At 38.3% G+C, this 19,174-nt stretch overlaps 1 protein-coding gene across 1 annotated transcript in view; it reads left to right on the top strand.

The window, feature by feature from the left end:
• The first annotated feature begins 3,371 nt into the window (after positions 1-3,371).
• TOX (thymocyte selection associated high mobility group box) overlaps positions 3,372-19,174 on the top strand; it is a 388,101-nt gene continuing 372,298 nt past the window's right edge. Inside the window, exon 1 of the mRNA XM_019527707.1 lies at positions 3,372-3,567. Coding sequence (XP_019383252.1) covers positions 3,463-3,567 — 105 coding nt within the window. The 5' untranslated portion in view covers positions 3,372-3,462. The remainder of the gene's footprint in view (positions 3,568-19,174) is intronic.

Here is a 19,174-nt window from a genome sequence, read left to right as displayed (position 1 = left end):
GGGGGGGGGCTGGACTTGATGATCCTCCAGGGTCCCTTCCAGCCCGAATGTCTATGAAATCTGTATTTCAGATAAATATGTTCAAACCTATTCTGCTTCTTGCATCATTTCCTCTTTTATCACTTGTATATTCACTCACCTCTGCATCAGTGACCTAGAGAAACTTTTATAATCAATATCACTACTCCTCTTCTTCACAACAAACCAGAAAGATAAACCACAACTTCTACATTACAGTAACTTCTCTCTAGAGGTGATTTTCTACAAAGCTTGCAATCTGTCTCTGATTCCCTTTATCAGACTATATAGTTTACAGACTAGCCATTTACCATAGGAAACATCTGCCACTCCTTGCAATATGTGGCCTAGTTTAGAATGCTTCTGCTCTCAGTATTACCCATCCCAAGTGTTCTAAAATCACGAGTTAAGCCCCAGAAAATGGGTATGTTCTTCTAAAATAATATTGGGTTCTTTTGTTGGCTTTCTGGTGTTGAGCATTTAGGGTGTGTTTGGATCACATTTTCAAGCTTTTCTCCATAGCCTGAAGGTCTAGAAACTTTATTTAGAAAATGAAAGCTGAGATGCTTTCTTTATCACATGAAGCCAGGAGATGGAGATTTAAGAAAATCAGCTAATATCCCAAGACTTTAAGTAATTGAGGGAGTTGCCAACATAGAAGATAGCCAGATATTTTTAATTAATTAAACTAAACTAAAAAAAAACAACCCCTAGCTTCAGGCTTTTATCTGGTGTCTCTTTAATATTACCCTAAGTATTTCTTACCAACTAACTAAGCTTTACAGTGCCTAATAGGAAAGGGAATTGGATGTAGAGGCAAGCCATAACACAATCCCTATCTTAATGTAATCTTCCAAATATGAAAATGCTTGAACCACTAAATAGAAATCAATGGTTTTTATAATATACCCTGTTCTGTTTATTTAGAGATCATGATTTTTCACTTAAAATTCCAACAAACATTTTGAAACGTTTATTTTGGTTTCTTATTTGCAATGTTTCTAAGAATTTTTTGTGGAAATCTTGTTCATAAAAGTACATACAGTTGTAAAAGTACTTTGGACTCTGTACATCTTATGAAGGTAAATGATCATATGAGCATTTGGTAAATGTAAACATCACCCTCGCATTAGAAATGATCATCAAAGCTTATCTGTGTGTAGGTCGGTAGTTTTTTTTTAAAATGAGTAACCAGTAAGACATGTTCCTTTTTTCCATCTTAAATCTCTAGCTTTGCAGTGATGTTTACATCTACTAAAATTGTCTTTCCTGTATCCTTTCACTTACAGTTTAGTATTACTTTATAATCTGCCTGTTCTTCACTAAAACTCCCAGTCATCCAACAGAAAACCACTGGGATCTACTCAGGGTGACCTTCAAATTCTTCTTCTTCCCATTTCCCCTCCTTTACCTCTTTTTTTTTTCCCCCGTCCATCTGCCTTTCCTCTATTCATGCTTCTGACTTTTCTCTCCCTCATTTTTCTTTCCAACTACTTTTGTTCCTCTTCCTTCTCAGTTTTGATACTTTCCCTGCCTCCTAATTCCTTGCTTCCTCTTTAAACTTTGTTCCCTTATCTACCTGCCTATTGTAAATATGGACGTGTTTGGTGCCAGCCTCAAGTGTTCAAAAATAAGTCAAGCTCCAAAATGTGTAAGATATTTTAAAAATAGTCCATTGGGGTTTTTCTTTTTGACTACTGTTAGCTGAGCCATGCACTTGGGTCACCTCTGTCAGCACATTTCTGTAGTGGTGAAATCTAGACTTTTACTTTACAAATGTGGACTAAGAGTGTCTCTTTTTTTACACTTACATCACAAGCTGGGGCTTTAGAAAGGAAACCCCAAGGACAAAACTGACAGCATCACCAGGTGCACCCCCATCCTGAGAGTATGTGTATGGGCAGCCGCTGCTGGATGTATCTTTTTCAGATGAGAAAGCACCATTGTCTTTGTGTTAGAGGTAGGAAACTGAGGCACAGATGAAGATAAACTGACTAGGCCGTGGCCATGCAGGAGAGTCTGTGACACAGCCAGGACAAAGTTAGATAAAGTGACTTAGTGCAGGGCACACAGGAGAGCCTGTCACACGGAGAGGAGAGCCTGTCACACGGCCAGGACAAAGTTAGATAAAATGACTTGGCCAAGGCCACGTGGGAGAATCTGTGACAGAGCCAGGACAACGTTAAATAAAGTAATGTAGTGAAGGGCGTACAAGAGAGCCTGTGACACAGCCAGGACAATGTTAAATAAAGTGACTTGGCCAAGCCCACACAGGAGAATCTGTGACAGCCAGGACACAGTTAAAGTGACTTGGCCAAGGCCACGCAGGAGAGACTGTGCCAGGACTAGAAAGCTGGGAGCCCCGTTCTCAAGTCCCATGAGTGGCATCCCTTTGTGTTCCCCCGGCCTTTATTCCCTCCCCCTTCCCCGCTCCTGCTCCTGCCCCCTCTCTCCTCCTTTGGCTCCTCAGGTCCGGCCAGCCGCCGCTGCCGCGCTGCGCTGCTCTGAGGAGGTACCATAGTAACTAGCAGGGGTCGGGCAGGCTGGGGGGAGGGCGGAGGCGGGATGGGAAGGAAGGGGAGGGAGCAGCGGGCGGGGGGTGCTGCAGCGCCCCCTCTCTGCCTTCTCAGCCCTGGCCGCGGCGGCCGCAAATGGCCCTTTACTCGCCAGCCCCTTTGTGTGAAGCGGAGGGAGCCGCGAGCCCGGGAGCGGAGCGCACCGCACCGCACCGCGTCCCTCTGCTCGTCCTCCTCCACCCAGGCAGCGGCGCGGGGCAGCCATTCCGCGCGCAGCGCCTTCGTCTCTGCCCCCGTCCCTCCCTCCCTGGGCGGGCAGTCGCTTTTTGATTATTATTATTTGTTTTGTTTTGTTTTGTTTTCCTCCCTTCCCCACTTCTCAAGGTGGAGAAAAGAAAATAAAGCAGCACCCAAATAAAACCCCAAATCCAGCAGACAAGAAAGAGAAAGAAAGAGAGAGGCACCAACTCCGAGAATCCAAATAGAGCGAGCGAGCCCAGTGCGTGTGTGTGGGGAAAACAATAAGTACTCCAAGTTACCTGCCCTGCTCTAGGAGAAGAAGGAGGGCTTGTTGTTTCTCTTGCAGACAGCTGCACATTGGTGCTTTTTTGGCAGAGTTTTTTTTTTCTTCTTTTTCTCTCTCTCTCTTTTTGTTCTTCTTCTTTGCAAAACCACAAACGGATGTGAGGCAGGGAAGGTGTTTCTTTCACTCCTAAACTCAGGCACCTCTTTCTGAGCCTCTTCAACCTTGTTTTTTTTATTATTATTTTATTTTGCATCAACACACACTCACCCTTTCTTTCTTTCTCTCTCTGTCTCTCTCACTCACACACACACACCCATACACCAGGAGAGAGGGGTGTCCAACAAAACCAAACAAAAAAAAAGGCGGGGAGGGGGAAAGGAGTTTGCTTGATGTTTTAGTGCAATGGACGTAAGATTTTATTCACCACCGCCACCACAGCCTGCAGCCGCTCCTGATACTCCTTGCCTGGGACCTTCTCCCTGCCTGGACCCCTACTATTGCAACAAGGTGACTCGTGTTTTGTTTTCTTCGAGGTGTTTGCTCAGTGTTCTTGGTTGTGTGCCTGTTGTGTTGTTGTTGCATGAATGGGGAGCTCTGTCTTAGCAGGCTGCACATGTAGGCAAAAGCAGCCACCCCAAAGCCGCTGTCGGAGGGGGTTTCATGTTTGTTTTCAGTAGGGCAGTGCTGTATTTCAACCAAGCCCCCCGGGGGGGGGGCCCTAGATAGATGCCCCTATGGTGCAGGGGGGAAGAGTAACAGCGTTTGCTCCAGTCCTACCTTTCTTGCTGGGAGCCAACCCAGGGGTGTATCTGTTTCTCTGTCTCTTGTGGAAGGACTCTTAAAATAAAACCCCAGAATAGTTTGGGGGCGGGCGAGTTGTGCAGTAATTCTTGGTGCACCAAGTAATTTTTTGTTGTTGCTGTATGTGTGTGTATGTAACCTCATCCCCCAGCTGAAGTCTTTAAGTCACTATTTCCACCATTGCTTTCTGAGAAACAAGGTGAAAAGGGGTGGCCATGTGGGAGACATCCCAGGTTGCCTGCTCCCTTTATTAGAAACAAAAAAAAACAAAATCACCCTTGCAAACAAACTCTGATTTGTTTTTCCTTTTAAAAAAAAAGGCAAAATTCCCAATGTGTGCTCTTCAGTTCATGTGTCAAAGCCTTGGCAAGAACCAGCATTTAGCAATTTGTGATGGGGAGGGGTTGTACAAAATCAAAAGAGTGACAAGTTTGTGGAGCCCAGAAGATCAACTTTGCACTGGCTGTGCATGTGCATTATTCATCCCCCTGCAGCTTGCTTAAATTGCTGTAAATAGAAGAGAGAAGTTGAGGGCAAGAGGCTGGGAGAAGGAGGAATTGCAAAGCAGGCTGGTATTATTTGCAAGAAACCTGGGCACTGGGTTTTCTTGCACTCTGCTGCTGTGATCCTGGAGCACTTTGCATTACTTTTGCTCATGAACAAGAGGCTAGGGCTCTTTCCATTGTTACCCGCTCTTGTGGCATGAGCCAGCTGGTATTTTATGCATGATCTGCACTTTCTCTGCTGTTGTGGAATGGCTTTGCACATGAATAATATTCTGGCCATAGGAAATCATTAGGAAGTGTGAGCTACCCAGAGCACTCCTTGAGCACACCCCCGCCAGGGGAGAAAGCTGTGAACAAGCACTTCTATAAAGATTTGTTTAAACCTGTGTGTTTCAGGCATTTGTTTAAAATCTGGCTTGGAAGTCTGTTGTTGCAAGCTGCAGCAGATGTTTTTGCAGCCTAAACTCTGCTGCTTGTTAGTCAGCAAGGAGACTTGCATTAGGACTGGTTCTTTCGGATTGTTCTGTGCCCGCTTGTTGCCACCCAACCTCTGCAGTGCACCCTCTTGAACGGGCAAGATGCCCAGTGCCGTTCCATTGAGGGGCATTGAAACTCACTGGAACACACTGCTGTGTTGTGTGCTTGTCCATTGTCATGCTGGTTTCGCATGTCATACAGATATGTAGAGCCAGTGGCTGCATAGATTCAGGAATAAAAGTCAACAATCAGATAAAATATATCTGATTTAAAAATGGATGCTGAAGCTCTGGGACAAAGTACCCCCAGTTTCCAGAAAAAAAATCCAGCATGGTCTAACCTAGCATTCACACCATTAAAAAAAGAGAAAAAAAAGAAAGACCAAATACATCCTTAGTGTAACTCCCTGGTTCTCACCAGAGTTAAAGAATTCAGGGATAAAGCTGGTCCTTTGTGATGGATGTCTATGGATGGTACAGTTGCTGGTAGCAGTCATGTTTTGCAGTATCCCTACAGGCTGCCCCATACATGAGGAGAAGTTTGGGAAAAGTGAGAACTTTGTATAGTGGGAATGGACCAGCTGCATGCAAGAGTGCATGTGTTACCTTTTAACTGCTCATAGTGATAACCAAGGTACAACTTTTGTTTCTGACTTGCTACAGAAAATGTTTTCTGTGTTCCCTTTATTGTAAATTGTAACCTTCAAATGTTGGCCTATAAGAAGCCTGGGGTAGAATTAAAGGCATAAGCACCAAGTATCTGAAGACTGATTTGGCAATGAAACCGGACAAACGTTATTAAACATATCAGTTGATTTAAAGCTTCAAAAAGAAGGTAATGACTTGAATACACATTTCTCTCATCATTCTTGAGATAGTGGGCTAGATTTAATTTAAAAGTTAAATGCTTTGGAAAATCAGGAATTACTTTAATATATTAAATCATTTTCCAATTAAGTGCTTTAAATCATTTTGGTGGGTTGCACTGTAAATGGAATAAATTAATTTAGAAAGTCTTTCAGAATTTCTTTACTAGCTGGTTGAAGCTTCTTTTTAAGTCATGCCATGTATGAAGGAGCAAACTGTTCTTTTTAAATGCAGATGAGGCACTCATTCTGTAGACAAGTTGCAGCTCTTCTATTTAACTTATTCTGGACTGATAATGTATTTTAAAATACATGACACGAGGCATCATTTTCTGCTTGGAAACAACATGCTGGAAATTTTACATGTAAGATACCTATTTCAGGAGGAACACATCTCTCCATCACTGTCTTGGACACTGGTCATGGATTGCATTAAATGGACTTGAGTAGGTTTGTTAGGCCCCTGAGAGGCATGCAGTTACTGGATGTTTCATTTTCTACCTCTACCCTCAGTCCCTCCAATCAGCATGATTAACATTGCTGCAAAATCTTATCTACTCTGTTGTAATTATTCAGTAGTATGAAAAATATTTATTTGTCGCTCATTTTCATGATGGGAGTTTTCAGTGTCAGGCAGAGGCCCATAGAATTTTGTCTTCAGTAAGCTTGGTGGTCTGTTTAACAGTTAGTCTCTAAATGCAAAAGTATTCATTGTGGGAGTGATTGACAAATGTTCCAGAGAAGGATGATAGTTTGGTCTTGTTTGGTGTCATTTACCTTGGGCTGAACACTGAAATCCTCATTCAGGGCTGGATCCTGTTCCCTTGGAAGTCAGTGGAAGTTTTGATTGGGTACTGACTGCTGGATTTAGCCCCTTAATTCTGTGCTTTTCAAAGATAAATGGTAAAGTTTTTTATTAACTTTTTTCCATCTGCGATGTGCTTACTCTATTTAAACTTCTGTTAATTTAGAATGTGTTCCTCAAATAGGGACAATGAAGTTTTATAAATGCTCCTATAACTTTCCTTTTATTAAAGAACAGATACTTTTTAATGGCGTATCAGTCAGCAGTTCAAAAATATAAACATTTGAATTGTATTTGGTATGTATATCTGTGGTCAGAAACAATCAGCACAGCAATGTTTTCTTGAAAGAAAATGCAATAATGTGGATTCACTGTCCCATCTTTGCTGCTTTTCAAGTGGCAGTCTTTGTTTCAAAGACTGCTTAGATCTTTGTTTTATCAACTTAAAATAGTATTCTAAACAGTTTAGACTTCTGTTCCTTTATTTACTGTTCAAGCACATTATGTTTTGCATATATCACTATGCTGACTTTTCCTGTTTTTATCACATATCCCATGGAGGGAGAAAAGTGAGAGAACAATGCAAACAATGTTGGTTATGGCAACTGTGTGAGGTATCTCTTGTACAAACAGACAGAATGGATGGTATGCTGCTGTATATAGGTCAGCTTTGAAATAACATAGTAGAACTCATAGGCTGGACAGACAGATTTAGAATTGGGGTAACTGTTCACTTCTTGAAACTTGAAACATAGTTGAATTTCTGACATTTATAGGCTAATAAGAGTGGTTGATTCAACTGAAAGCTATTTTAAGTAACATGATGTCTCTTTGTAACTGCGTGTTACAAAAAGAAATCATATTTGATGATCACACTGTCCAAATTAAGTAGTAGAATATTATCTTGGGTTTTGTTCTTTTTGGAGATGTCAGATCATCAGTTCAATATATATACCTACACAGCAATAGTATTCTTTCTGGTTTCCTCCTCTACTATCATCTCCAAATGCTGTTTCAGTAAGTACTGTAAGAAAAGTTTTCATATTTACAACTCTGTGGTGTTTTTTATGTTTGGTTAAGTATCTGTTCCTATAAAGAGCAGTAATATAATTATATTTTGACACTGCTAATGACAGGGATGCTGACCCCTGCCAACAGTAGGAGAGAAAATAATGGTCTTTACTGCTCCCAATGGTTAGGATTGCGGAATTGTGCACTGGATTCTTCTATGATTTGCTAGCTAATTCAAAAATAAAGAAAACTACAACTCATCCTCTCTGTTCTCACTGGTAATTGTCAATGCAATCAGGAAAAACAAGCCTGATTACAGAGTTAGAATATAGTTGTTTAAAAAGAGAGAGAGCAGGGTATAAATGAAACAATAAAAATCAAAGACTAAACAAAATGAAAAGGTACTGTAACCATGAAAACAGTGGAAAAGATAGGTATTATTTTATAAGCATAAAAGAGTCTTGTTAGGAATTAGACTTCAGTAGACAAACGTATTTACAGTATTTTATACTATTTTATTTTATCAGGCCTAACTACAACATAGATAGTCTCCTGTGCAAAATGTCCCACAACTATGTATTTCAAAAGTCTACTTTGTTGATGTTAGCTCACCAACCATCTACTGTGTTCTGAAATTCCTAAATGTTAGGAACACCGAATAGAATTGTGGGTTTTTAAAGGGATTTTAGAGTTTTCAAATAATCGTGGGTAAGCAGATCCACGCCTTTATTTTAGATTTTTTTCCCTTCAGACAACTGTTTCGACACCTACTGTATCACACTTGATTTTTGTTGGTGTTTCTTAGAAGATTAAACAAGCATGATGGTATTTTCATCTGTTGTTGATTTTTTTAGAGCTTAAAGCCTTGTACTGGGTTTCGGAGAAATGCCACATGTTAAGAAAGTGAAATGAACTTCTTTTGTAAAGATGATTAGATCCTGGAATGTAGATTATGAGTTGTATGTAAATGTCAAATATGTCTGCCTGGGTTCCAGTATTTCAGAAAATACATGGTTGTGATTTTGTATATAGGAAACATTTTATATGTGGACTTTTGAAGAAACTTTCTCCTGCCATATTTTTAAATCATGAACAGTCTATATTATTCTGTTTTGACAAACATCCTGCACCCTTAGGAGCCTCTCAGCATTTTGTCATTTCACTAGAAAATGTATTTATCACTGGAATGTTGCCTTTAAAATACTGGTCTTTGAGGTCTGTAGACAAAAAGTTAAAGGAGCTCAAGGTTGGGTGTGCCCAATTAGGAACAGAATAAAGTTAAATGCAATCTAGTTTTCTGGTGCTTTTGTTAAATTTAAGACATACCTAAAGTCACATCCTTGTTAAGAGTTTGATCCTGTGAGAAACTGGGCAGTCTTTACTTGCATTGACATCAGGGAGGGTTTTGGCACTCAGCAGTTTACAGTAAGGCTGCATAGCGCCTCTACATTCTTGCAAACTTTTTTAAAATCTGGCCTTTCCTTGAAAGCATGTGAAAATGGACAGTATTTAACACTTCATTCTTATACTTGACTTTCCAGCTGAGCAAATGTTTGTTTTTTGTGATAGCCTGTATGCCTATTTCTGGAGACTGAAATCCTATATTGATGCCCAGCCCAACAGAGAGCATTGACAGTGGTGCTAATAGCTGCTCTGCCAGTATGACGTAAACTTGACCTGAAAGTATCCTTTCTAGTGGTGAGAGGAGAGTCTCCAGGTCCAGTAAGCCTGTAGTTTCTGAAGTGAACAATGGTTACTTTTAGGGGCATTTTTTTCTTTGTGTGATATAGGCACATACTCTGTGGATATCTAATGTGGGCCACACATACTAAAAAGCTCAATTTAAATCTACCCTAATCAGTTAAACATTTTGTAGTTGTTATACAACCTATGTACCAGTTTTCTGCCCAAGGAATAATTTCTCATTAAAAAAAGCTGAGTTATAAACCATGTTTCTTAGCAGTTTATAATGGAAGTGGCAACAGACTGTTAATTATAGCAGCACTTTCATGATACTTTAAGACATGGAATTCACATTAACCTGAATGAGATTTTCTTGGTCATAACATTTTCCCCTACAGCATTTAGTTTGAAAATGGCAACATTGTAATATTCTATGGTTAGGCACTGATTGCATGGTGTCAGCAACAACAGCAATGAAAACTGCTTTCCAGAGCAGCGGTTGCTGAGAAGCAAATTTCTTTTCATCTTTGCTTTCTCCCAATATCTCCTTTTCATGTTAATCAGGCTTAATCAGTTGGACATAAATAAACCAAAAGCTTGAATTAATGTTATTTTCTGATTTGGAATTATATCTTCAAATCTAAATTGTTTTTATGACAAAGTTCATGGTACTGTTGATATTGATGGTGTTCTCTTGCCCTCTTTGTTTTATACCATATAGTTTATTTTTAATATTTGAATCTAATCGTTTTGATCTATTGCTATTTGTGTCTGAACTTTAATTTGTACGTACAGTATAAATAAGTACTTTTCTTCAGCTGTTGGATTACTGTGTCTTGATTGGCTGCTGGTAGATTTGAGAGAGACTTTGATAGTATAGTTTCCTCCTAAGAAACACATGGCTTTCCAAGTCACAAAACACACTTGAATTACCTGAACATCTGACAAATCCAGGTTAGTGAAAATGTCAGATTACCTAAGCATTTGCATCCTGACTGTGAGCCAGTTATGCCACTTCTGATTGGTAGAGATAATTTGTTTGCCTTTTTTTTAAAGGTACAGGTGAGATAAACAAAGAGAGTAAGTTTCTCTGGTAAGACTTTTTTGATTCTTAATATTATTACAGATGTTTGTATGGATGTAAAGGTTCAGGAAGAGTTGCTCCAATTGTTATTAAATGTGCCTTACTGAGGGTAGCCATTCTGGAGCCCACTTCCGTATTGCTTATACAAAAAATATCTCCCAAAGTTTGAACGTGATATCCACCCTTCTGACTGTCAGAGGTTATGATGTTAGTGGCATGAAGCTGAAGATATATACAGGCAATTACTGCCACCAAATAAAAGGAGATGTATACTTGTTTCATTCTCTATATACATACTGTGTACTTTAAAGAAAGCAAAACACAAATAGACTTATTAAAGCCTGTGTTGTGGCATGAATTACCTGTTAATATAGCAGTTTTATGCCGAAACATTTTGTTTGTGTCTATATAAAGCAGAAAATATTTTTTACTTATGTGTACACCATTTTGTATCAGAAAAATAAGGAATGAAAAGGTATACATAATAAAATAGGAAGGTAACCTTTCAAATAGTATAATATATCCTTTGGTAAATGCAGTTATGAACATTAGTCATAGAAACCTGAAGACGGTAGAAGCTCAGTATCAAAGCTAATGATTTATTTTATGTTAATGACTATCTACTAGGGCATAAAAGACTGTTCATAATGGACTCTCCGTGCTGTGTTCAGTTGCTATGGCTAATGGGATACTCTTTCCCAAAATTAAGCTTTTTTGAAGTAAATTATGGAATTACTTTTTCAAGTAAACTCTTAAAAATTACTGCAAAATGAATCTTTTTAAGAAATGAGTGTAATCTTAATAGAACACATATGTATACCAATATATAATATAAATATTGCATATTATAATATATAACTTTATATAGTAATATATTAAGATTACAAGCAGAGATATAAAATCTGTTTTATACACGCATGTACACTCACACACACACACACAAACAGATTTCTTTGTTAAAAGTTTTATTTATGTTGGAAACATTTCGTTTATATATTTTGTTTTATATCTAAAATTAGAATGAAACTCTTCTACTTTGATAGATTTACCTTGGTAGATTCAATCTTTAAAACACAGTTGTTTTAGCAGATTGAGCAGAAGGAACACTTCACTTTTTTGTAGGTTGCTAGCCAATGATTTCCAAATGACAGTGAAACTTAGTTTTGCACTGGGAAGTTTTTTTTTTAAATCATGTTTACAATTAATTATAACCAACATTATATTTCAATAAGAGATAATTTGCCTACTAAAGTTCACATAATGTGCTAATCATGTCTAGTGGTTAATAAAGGCCTCCTATCTCACTCCCCTGATGGCTATAAAAGGCTATTATGTTCATGGCAGCAGTTCAGGTACAGCTGCTGTGTGTTAATAATGCATCATTGTCCCACTAATAAACACAGCAAAGGTCAGCACCCCCAAGCACCTAAAACACCTATTCTCTTTCCAAAATATTTATTAACACCTTAAAAGCATGTCTGTTCATTTTAGGTAGCATTATATCAGTTAATGACACTCAATGAAACTTGTGTGTTTAAGGTTTTGCACCTTAAGTTGGACTGTGGGTAGATTAATACTAATCATCCCTCATAAATATTTTTTTCTATTTCAGTAGTCTATTGTTGCTTTAAGATTAGTATATCTATGGTCACCTTTATGATTTACTAGTTGTGTTGGATAATTTAATAACATTCATTTTTCCTCATTTAATTTAAAGTTATTGGGGTAAGCACTTTTTTAGTAGGCAGGGCCCCTTAAAAAACCCATAATGAAGTGTGTGAAAACTGTGTGCGCATGCATGTGTGCATTACACACACACATGCACACACACTCCTCACGTCTTCAGGCTTCATGTATGACTTATTATCAGCCTATTTATTTCTTACGTTTTCCCTTTTGGCATAGATTGGTATATACATAAAGGTTTTTTCAAAATGTATTTTCTACAGACAAAGAGCATATTCACATGGGATTTCCATTTTGCCAGGGAAACATGCAAATCAATAGGCCAGCACTTATCTGCATTAAAATTAGGTACACTGTAATTTATGGGCACAGTGATATTGTATTTCTCTAGCATAGCCTCAGATAGTATTTAAGGTAACCCTGACTATGGCTCCTCAGAGAGAAGCAAAAAGTGTTAACTGAACAAAATATCATTTTCTCATCTTGAAGCATATTGTCTTTTGTTTTCTGTTACTCATTTTGAAAACCTTATGGGTTTTTTTTCCTGTCTGATTTACAAACAAATGTTCAGAGGGCAGAAACATTCAACTATATTTTCATCATGAAGAGAAATGAAAAAGCCTAAATAGCTGAAGGGTTTCTATTTTATGTAGCACATAGTCTACAATGGTACATTTGTCATGCTTTAAATATAAAATAAATACATTAAAATATGTACAGGCACAGTTGTGATATATGTAGTGTTTAGCTTCGCTGCTATTGTTTGTAGTCTCTACGGTTGTCATATGTTGTTCTTTGCACATCATACCCTTCCAGCAGAATTTGACAGAATTTCTAGCTTTCAGTCCTGCACCATTTTCTTTGCACAATATACATGAGTTTGACAGGGTGTGTTGAGGACAACTCTGGCAAGCAATTGATATTTTGAAGTGGCAAGCGTTTCAGCAGCTGCCTGCTTGTGAAAAAGGAATGATAAGATATACTGTATTGTTAGTTTCAGGCAAAGCATTAAGGTTTAAGCTCTGTAAAAATGTACACATTATTCGTCAGTGGTGAAGCAAGCCTTTTATGTTTTTTAGAGCTTAGCTCTCTGGCTGATGTGAACTAGAATGACATTGGTTTAATGGTCAGTAAATGAATAGGAGTACTTTGAATTTGAACTGCTGCCAATTTTGCACCAACAAAGAGACTGACAAAAGAAAGATTTTATGTGAAATGCAAAGCACAAGCAATGTTTTGGAAGGGGGACAGGAGGGGTAGAAAAACCCAATAGGAATATTCTTTAACACAGCTTTGTAATGATACTAAAATTGTTAAAACACATCCATTTTATATGGCTCATCAGCTACAAACCTAAGCTGTTTCATCTAATGTTCTTTAAAACCTGTTGTATACACATAGTCTTTTAGAATATATTCATATGGAATTTATAGTGTGTTTTTCTAAATACCACACTGTGCCCTGAAGGCCTGTTGGCAGAACATCAGAGTTGTCCACTGCTGGAGTTCCCAAGTCTCTCTCTATCTGGTAGTGGAAAATTGTAGTTTAATCAGTTATGGCACTTTCAGTGTGTAACATTCATTAGTAAGGCAATTTGTCATGACTGTTAATAGTCAGGATGCATCTGCTCTCTCTTCAGTTACAGACTATGATAAATAAAAAGGCAAATATTTCAATATCTGCTGGTATTTACATGATTCAAAAGTGTAGTCCCAGGTAAGTTCCTCAAAACACAGGTCAGCAGATTTATAAGCACAACATGTGCATGTATACCGAACCCTGATTTTTTAGATTTATGCTTTGAACATAGACTAATGCTATTATGAGGTATACATTCTTTGATTAGGTTTTAAAAACCAACTGTAAGTTATAGCCATGGCACCTTCTGTGTTCATCTGAAAAGATTTTATGTGCATAATAATTTCTAGAGAGCCTCATAAATTAAAATGCAATTTTTGAGGTAGTTCTGAATACCAACAATTGGTTCACATCATTTACCAGTATTTAGCTAATAAGTCATTGGAACTGGATCACTTTGATAGTGAAGCATTTTCCAGCTTTATGGTGTCACTGAACACCTTAAAATATTGAAAATGATGTTTTCTAATGCATACCAAACAGATGCAAAATGTAACTAGAAAAACATTTCTGTTTTCCTCAACATACTGACTTGTAATCATTGTTCATTGTTCTAGAAGTGAAAGGTTAAATTGTTTCCTACAGTCAAGAAGGTTAGTTTTTTTTCACACATCTGATAACTCTCATGTATTACATGATATGATAGCTTTGTATACAAAAGCTTCGTGACACATTTTCATTTTTAATGAAAAGCCCCCAAATTTTTAACATAATGATTTCTTTAGCAACTAAAACCAATCTTGGTAAAATCCATTCTTGCTGGTAACAAAAGCTGTTACTGTTTAAGTTCCTGTTGAGCAGTTAGTTGGTACGCTTCACTGAATGTTGTCAAAAAGGCTTTTCTCTTGATTGACAACCTTGTAGGAATGTGAATGGAGATTTTAATTGCATATCATGTGTGCATATCAGAGTGAGTGGATTCACTGACTCTGCTTAGCTCCATATCTCCACAGGTCAGCCATGCCAAAAATACTTCTTAAAAAGAAAAGAAAGCAATGGATATATTTTCAAGGAGAGAAAAAATGTGCATGCGATTGAGGACTGAAGCAAAAGAATTCTGTGGTTATAGAACTTCTTCTTCTGAAAAAATGTGTTTAATCAGTTTTACAACATGTTGTAACAAAATTAAGAAGTATTTTATTATGTAAAATTATATTTATTCTAAGTTGGTCAAAGTTTGCCAGAACATATTTTTCATGTGTCATTTGCTAAGAGAAGTATGTTTATCTTTCTACTTTTTGGAAGAGTGCTTTGAACAAAATCATTTAAAAAAAATAATGCCAGTGGAAACATTTACTAAGGCAGACTGTCGTTCAGTATCTTGTATCTTTACATAAGACTTTTTTATACCGTGGTGATGGGCATTCTCAAACCAATTGGGCCTTGTCCACAGCCTTTATTCAGGCAAAACACTCACATCAGTGGTAGATTTAGATGAGTTGTGGGGTTTTGCCATTAACTTCAGTAGGAAAATTGGGCCATTTATGTTTTTTTTTTCTTTTAGAAAAAGTAAATAAACATTGTTACATGGTTACATTGGTAAATCCATTTAATCATTTGCCTTAGGAAGACAGCATTTCAGACAAAATTTTACTATTACTAACAGCAATAATATGTCAGCTGTTGTGTGTGATGTTTTAAATGGATTTCAGATTTTATTTTAAAACAAAAACAAACTAGAAAACACGACCTGCCGTATTTTTGTTATGTTTACATTTAAAATATGAATATGGAAAACACAGTGGCCATGCTGGCTTACAAAACTTTTTAATGGAACTCCTATTCTATTCCCAATTGTTTGTATAGAGGCATTACTTAAAATCTTGAGTAAGGAGTTATGCAGGTTGTGTGGTTTGGTTGGTTTTTTTTTTGGTTCTCAGTGCTCTGAGAGGGAGTGTTCACTGCCTTAAGTATTCTTACTGTGTTATCCAGGCCCAGCTACAACTAAATGTAGTTCCTCCTTGGTGTGTGCTTTCACACAGCATGGAAATGTAGGGTGCAGACAATTCCTATATTTTCCAGTCTTGGGGATTAGATCCCCTGTATTCAGACCATAGAAGTTCATCTAGTTACTCTTGCATTAAGCCCATTGTGCTTCTGATCAAACACAAGTAATCTTCTACAAAGGTCTTGAATGTCAGCAAATGACAATATGTGTCAATAAATGATGCTACTTCAAAATTGTAAGTATATTTTAAAAATGTTTTGCTTAATTTTGTTGCCCATAAGGCAGCCAATTACTTCTCCACTCTCTCTGCCATTCAAAAATATATATTGAAAACTGCTGTTTCTGGGAACCTTCAGGGCTAAAGGTTATAAACATTAACACTGACAAATGAGTAGTGTTTTAAATCTAAAGCAAGTCTTTCTACACATACTACATATTGAGGCTCCAGTCCTGCCAAACATACCATGTATAGAGCTTCAGAGTTACTCCCCTTTTACCCAGGCCCATTCAAATGCATGAATTATCAGGGACTTTGATGTTTTTAATTTCTGTGAAACTTTGTTCTAGAGATAATTTTAATGTATTTCCCATCCTTGGGTAAGTATTATGGACTGGATGGTAACACAGGATCTAATAGAAGCTTTGCCTCAGTAAATACTGCAGGTTGAGATGCTAATTTGTTGGGGACTGAATTTTTCCAAACATACATTGTTTTTTCTAGTCAGGAAGGAAGACGTTGTTTGTCTTTTGAAATGGGCTAGATATTAAATGTAGCCTTTCAGTGACTTTGGAAAGAGAGAAGTGTGCACCCTAGACCTGTAATTTCAGATTAGTGCCTAAATTATTTATGTAAATCACCGTAGTAACTGTGGTAGTATTGTTTTAAAAAAACCATTACCACGATAAGGATTTTTTTAGGATTTTAGCAGTCTAACAACAATGGACAAAATCCTTTCTTGGGGTAAGTTTAGTGAAGGCAATGGAGATATCGCTAAATGAATTTGACTCTTTATGTTGCCTTAATTATACGTACATAAAAAACCTTAGTTAAAGAGTGTTAGGTAGACTGTAAAATCAAACATTAAAACATCAGTAATGCTGCATCTCTGGATACTTACCGAGCTTTGATTCTGTTCTCTTTTTTTCTTGTACTTTCAGTACAAGGCAGGATTCTTGTAGAACAGACTGTGATCATATAGTTGATATTATATCGAGTATGCATTCACAAGAAGTTTGAATTAACACTGTCTAACATTTCCTAACTTTTTTTGAGTGCAACCAAAACAATATTCTTTTAATGTACCCTTTTCTGTATGCAGTTACCTCAGACAGAATGGATTGCATTTATCCATCCTTGTTGTACATCTAGAGCAGGGTCTGATCCCATACTTCAGCATTGTGGCACAAATTTCTGTCACTAGAGTAGCAGTTTCCAAACTAGGGGTTGTGAGGGGAGGTTGTGGCAGGTAGGAGTGGGGTTCTAAGTTTTATAGAGTCTTCCATTCCCTGTCCATGCTTGCAGTTAACAGGAGCATGGGTCTTATCACACCTCAGCTGCTCTGCAGTAGAAGCCCAGTAATTACCCTAAAGTTGGAGCTAATTTAAGGCTGCACACAGATGTTCCTTTCTACTAGATGACATTTCTTCTGGTAGAAAAACAGCCCAGGAGCTGAACTATACACATGTTTTACCAGCCCTGTGGCTGGAGAGCTTCACAGCTGGGGAGGGCTGCCCCCTGGGCCATCCCTACCCTTAGGGGAGCTCATTACTTGACAACTTGTCCTCTCCCCTGCCTGGGAAGGGGGCAGGTGGTCAAGTGTCAGTTCCTGAGAAGCAGTAGCTGGCACAGACAGCTCTGAGATGTTGTTTTTTTTTTGGGGGGGGGGGGTTGCCCTGGGACAATGCCCCTCCATCCCACCAATTAGCTGACTGGCAGGAGGGGGCATTCTGCCATAGTGGGAACCCTCCTGGTTCTCCCCCACAGGAGAATAGCTCTCTGTCCCTGTACAGAGGAGTGCAGGGAAGTTGTGGGGGGAGCACTCAGACTATACAGCAAAGCTCTGGAAGCTCTTAGATCCACTGTAATTAAAGTGCCTCCCCCACCCCCTCCTGTAGCACATGTACAAATGCCCTGAGGGGGGAGGGGAGCAGCTGCTTCCATGCCTTTCCAAGACTTGAGTGACCTTAGATTTGGGAAGGCATGGAGCCTGCCCTTTAGCTGCACACCTGGTCCCCAAGAGGAGTTAAACCAGGGGAAATTACATAGATATTCAGTTTCCCAGGATAAACTGTCTTGGGCATGATTTAACCCTTTTTACTGCTGGGTTATTTTTTTTCCAGAGGGGCCATTATTGCTCTGGGAGAAAGCCTGAATGTTTACACCCTTCTAGTTTCAGCTGGAAGAATGACAATTCTAATAGAAACTAAATGTCTATAATTGGCCTAAAAGATTTTAACCCTGAACAAAATAGGATGGAGTTGCTTCAGTTAAGTTTTCACTTATCAGGGGATAATTAGGGGCAGGCAAACGGCAGTAATTGTCCCTGTATTTTTAATTAGCAAGGAAAAATGACTTAACTGTGCTTCAGCTATTCTGTGGTAACTGTGTGTCTGCACCTACCCTGCAGTGAGTAAAACCTGAACAGGAACACATTAGCCCTGTTTAATTCAGGGCTTAACTGAGGGTACAAGAACAGTTATTTCTGAGCAGCTGAGATGCAGTACAACCCTGGCTCCTTTTAACTGCAGGCTGCAGTGACAGTAAAAACTGTGTGGGGTTTACAGAACTACTCTCACTGTAAGTGGGGTTGCGATCAGATGACTTACGGGAAATGTTGCATTAGAGAGACAGTAGTAACTATTTTTTCTAGTTTCAGGAGGAGTCTGTTATTCCAGAGGGGAGGATGGGCCACTTGAGCCATATTCTGGCTGGGGAGGTAGTAAGGTGCTCAGACCTGTGGCTTGCCCATCATCTCCACAGCTACTTAGGCCGTTCTGCTGTTGTTGCTTTTGGGGTGGCAAAGGGCCAACTGTACATACTTAGCTTTAGTTATTATTTTGGCATGCTGCCAAAATTTTCCTGAGGAATGCAAGTGTGAGACAGGGTATAGCATTTTTTTAATGTTTATATCTGAGTGAAACCTCAATAGAATTTGATGAAAAAAAGAAAAGGCACTTCTCTATCCCAGTGGCTTTACTACTGCTGCATTTCAAAGACCTGCTGCAAACAGTGGAGGTGTTAGAATTTCTCAAAGATTACAAGTCTTTTATAATGAAACCTCAATGCGGAGGTCACAATCAGAGCATCCTATAATATAATGTACAATTATAAACTAACAAATCTTTCTACAGATCAATGTATGAACATAGTTTTTCTTACAAAAATGTGTAATTCATGCATGCTTATATTAATATGCTACAATTTTTGGGCCCTATTGTTAGCTTATGTAACTTGATTTAGATCTAGTGAAATTAGGGGAACTAGTTTATAACAGCTGATAAACTGACCCTTAACATTTTTTCTGTGTGGACTATCAGGAGGTTTTCTTTGAATGTAGCAATAAAAGTTCAGAGAAGAAAAATGTATTTTTGAAATGAAAAATATTATATG

This window comes from Gavialis gangeticus, unplaced genomic scaffold (genome assembly GCF_001723915.1).
Source record: "Gavialis gangeticus isolate Ggan-Ray unplaced genomic scaffold, GavGan_comp1, whole genome shotgun sequence".
NCBI classification, from domain to species: Eukaryota; Metazoa; Chordata; order Crocodylia; family Gavialidae; genus Gavialis; species Gavialis gangeticus.
This window is presented reverse-complemented; position numbering and strand designations above follow the sequence as displayed.